The sequence below is a fragment of the Mus caroli genome, chromosome 8 (assembly GCF_900094665.2).
Source record: "Mus caroli chromosome 8, CAROLI_EIJ_v1.1, whole genome shotgun sequence".
NCBI lineage: Eukaryota > Metazoa > Chordata > Mammalia > Rodentia > Muridae > Mus > Mus caroli.
In genome coordinates, this window is record NC_034577.1 from 46,782,610 (window position 1) to 46,785,561 (window position 2,952).

At 43.8% G+C, this 2,952-nt stretch overlaps 1 protein-coding gene across 1 annotated transcript in view; it reads left to right on the forward strand.

The window, feature by feature from the left end:
- The first annotated feature begins 166 nt into the window (after window positions 1-166).
- The window catches only part of Aga (aspartylglucosaminidase), an 11,017-nt gene continuing 8,231 nt past the window's right edge, over window positions 167-2,952 (forward strand). Inside the window, exons 1-3 of the mRNA XM_021170343.1 lie at window positions 167-392; window positions 2,011-2,164; window positions 2,704-2,816. Of these exons, the coding sequence (XP_021026002.1) occupies window positions 269-392; window positions 2,011-2,164; window positions 2,704-2,816 (391 nt within the window). The 5' untranslated portion in view covers window positions 167-268. The remainder of the gene's footprint in view (window positions 393-2,010; window positions 2,165-2,703; window positions 2,817-2,952) is intronic.

A 2,952-nucleotide genomic window follows, 5' to 3' on the forward strand; every position in this document is an offset into this window, starting at 1 on the left:
AAAGAAAGAAAGAAAGAAAGAAAGAAAGAAAGAAAGAAAGAAAGAAAGAAAGAAAGAAAGAAAGAAAGAAAGAAAGAAAGAAAGAAAGAAAAAACCTTCAGGGGTCAACAGGCCTCGTTGTCTCGCGAGAGTTGAGGAAGTTGGGGATGAGACCAAAGGGAATCACGAGTCTGCCTGCATCTGAGCTGGTCGAGACCTTTCTCGCGCTGGCCGGCTGGGCGCGCGGTCAGCGGGACGTTTTTCACGCTGCTCTGCGGGGCGCTCAGCTATGGCGCGGAAGTCGAATCTGTCTCTGCTTCTACTGCTGGTCCTGGGCATGCCCCTCGTGCGGGGCTCCAGCCCCCTGCCCCTGGTCGTCAACACTTGGCCTTTTAAGAATGCCACTGAAGCAGGTGGGGAGCGGCAACCCGGGGTGGGTGGCTGCGTTGTGCGAGCTCCTCTGCAGGAAGCTGTACTCAGTCCCTAAGGTTGCAGGAGCTGCGGAGGGAGCCCGCTGCAGAAGGCCGAGCCTCCTCTCCTTCTTCCTGCATCTCTGACTTTACACCAGACCCTATCCATCTTCCCTGCCCCTGCTGCATTTTAGGATCTGGTATATTGTTCTGTTTCCCGTACCACCTTGTCTGACCTCTAACATTGGGCCTCTTAGCTATACTTGTACAGGGTCACCTGCCTCACTTTTTGTGGCAGTCTTTTGCCACAAAGTTTTTCTTCCACGCCACACTTCTTGTGATAGCCTCCTTCCTGTTTCTCCATTATCTTCTGGATTCCAGTTTAGGAAACAATTGATAATTTCCTACGGATACATATGTATTTGATCAATGTTTGTCACTCTGCCCTTATCACTTATACATTGAAATTATATTTAGCGTTTCTTAGGATTGTACCTTATTGCTCCCAACCCTGACACCCTTGAGACTGCTATCACATTAAATGTTCATGGACACTGTTGGATACAGAATCCAGTGCAGAAAAATCTGTATGTTATCGGGGATGTGTAGGAAGAGAGAAAGTGAGAAATAAGACCAAGAAAGAGACCTCCTAACAATAACCAAAGAAAAGTCCACCATTATATGCAGGGTATGATTCTATGTAAGTTACTAGTATTGAAGTTGGGGAGGGGAGACTTCTTAAAGCCAACGTTCATGGAATTATAAGTAAAACATCTTTCCTTTCAAGACCTACCCACTTGATATTCAAAGAACACCACAAAACAAAAACAAGAAACGTGGACACCTTAGAGAAATGCCTTTCGAAACTGGGCAACTTCTGAAATATGCTGTGTGGCCTTGAATGAATTACTTCATCCATGTCTGTGCTTTTCTTCTGAAAATGAGAATTATAATTATAAAATATTATATCAGAAGCTGCATGAAGGTGAGATTAATTCACCCACATGAAGTCATTTGCCGCTGTAATACTCTGCTAAGGCTTGCTGGTTTACTTGTTCTCATTGAGAGTGGGAAATATGCATGTTTTAGTAATCTAATGAGTGACATATGCCTGTAATTTCAGCTCTCGGGTAGCTGTGGTGGGAAGACCCAGACTTGTAGACATGCCTAGACTGAACATGGATTTTCATTTGGGCTTAGGGCTAGATGGCAAGACCCTATCTCACAAGATGAGAAAAACAGTAATGAAGAAATGTTAAGCTGTAATTGAAAATACTTTAAAGTTCAACTGTCTCCAGATAGTTTCAGTTATCTCTCTTAAAGATGGCATATTTTTTACACAGAGAAAAATAGTTACTGATATGTTTTTTAAATACTCAGTTTCCACTAAGAGCCAACCTCTTTGAATTCTTTATAGTAAGGAGTCATATACTTTGGTCTGTATCATTCTAATTTCCCTGTTGTGTTTTTGTCCCATTTGGTAAAATAACTTGTTAAATTTTCAGCTTAACAGTATAAATGTTAAGGAAAAAAACCTTAGACATCTCAAACTGTTCTTGGCTTATTGCATTTCACATTGAAAATATATATGACTATAAAAAGCTCTGTTGGAATTTAACAGCGTGGTGGACATTGCTATCTGGAGGTTCTGCCCTGGATGCAGTGGAGAACGGCTGTGCTGTGTGTGAGAAGGAGCAGTGTGATGGGACTGTAGGCTTTGGAGGAAGTCCTGATGAAGTTGGCGAAACCACCCTGGATGCCATGATCATGGATGGGTAAGGATGCTTTTCAGGACTTGTCTGTGCGCTCTTCTGTCAGGTGAGCTCATATTCAGAGCAGGCTGGAAGGATGTATGAATGTGAACATCTGTCAGAATTCCCAGCTTATGGGGCTTTTCCCTTCCAACACAAAGAGTTAACAGAAAAAAGAAAATAAAAGCCGAAAGGTCACTCTGATACTCAGGATCACAGAAAGTAGGTGGTTAAGTAGCTTTGGCTGACGAGAACCCTGAGATGCAGAACTGTGCCTGTGACCCAGTTATTTACTACCATCTGCAAATGCTGTGGTCTCAGTGACCTCACCCAGAGGCCTCTGTAAAAGCCATGTTTAAAATAATGTGTTGGGATATATACTAAATCGACTTTTTGTTCTTGAATTTTGTCTGCGGGAATCCATGAACTTTACGGGCGGTTTTCCCTTCTGTGTTGAGATGCAGTTTAGCCTTCCACGTATTGCTGCTCGGAGAAATGCGATTTTTATGTTCAAATACCAACAGAAAATGCCTTCGTAAATCTTCCATGTCCTTGCCTTCCAGCACTGCCATGGATGTGGGAGCAGTGGGAGGCCTTAGAAGAATTAAAAACGCGATTGGCGTGGCTCGGAGAGTCCTGGAGCATACCACACACACGCTTTTAGTGGGGGACTCAGGTATATGTAAAACCAAACCGAAATTTTGTTCCAGTCTTTTTGTCTATTGTCACTGAGAGAGGGTGAGGGAGAGGGAGGGAGGGAGGGAGAGAGGGAGGAACAAAAGAAGGAAGGAGGTAGGGAGAGAGGGAGGGAG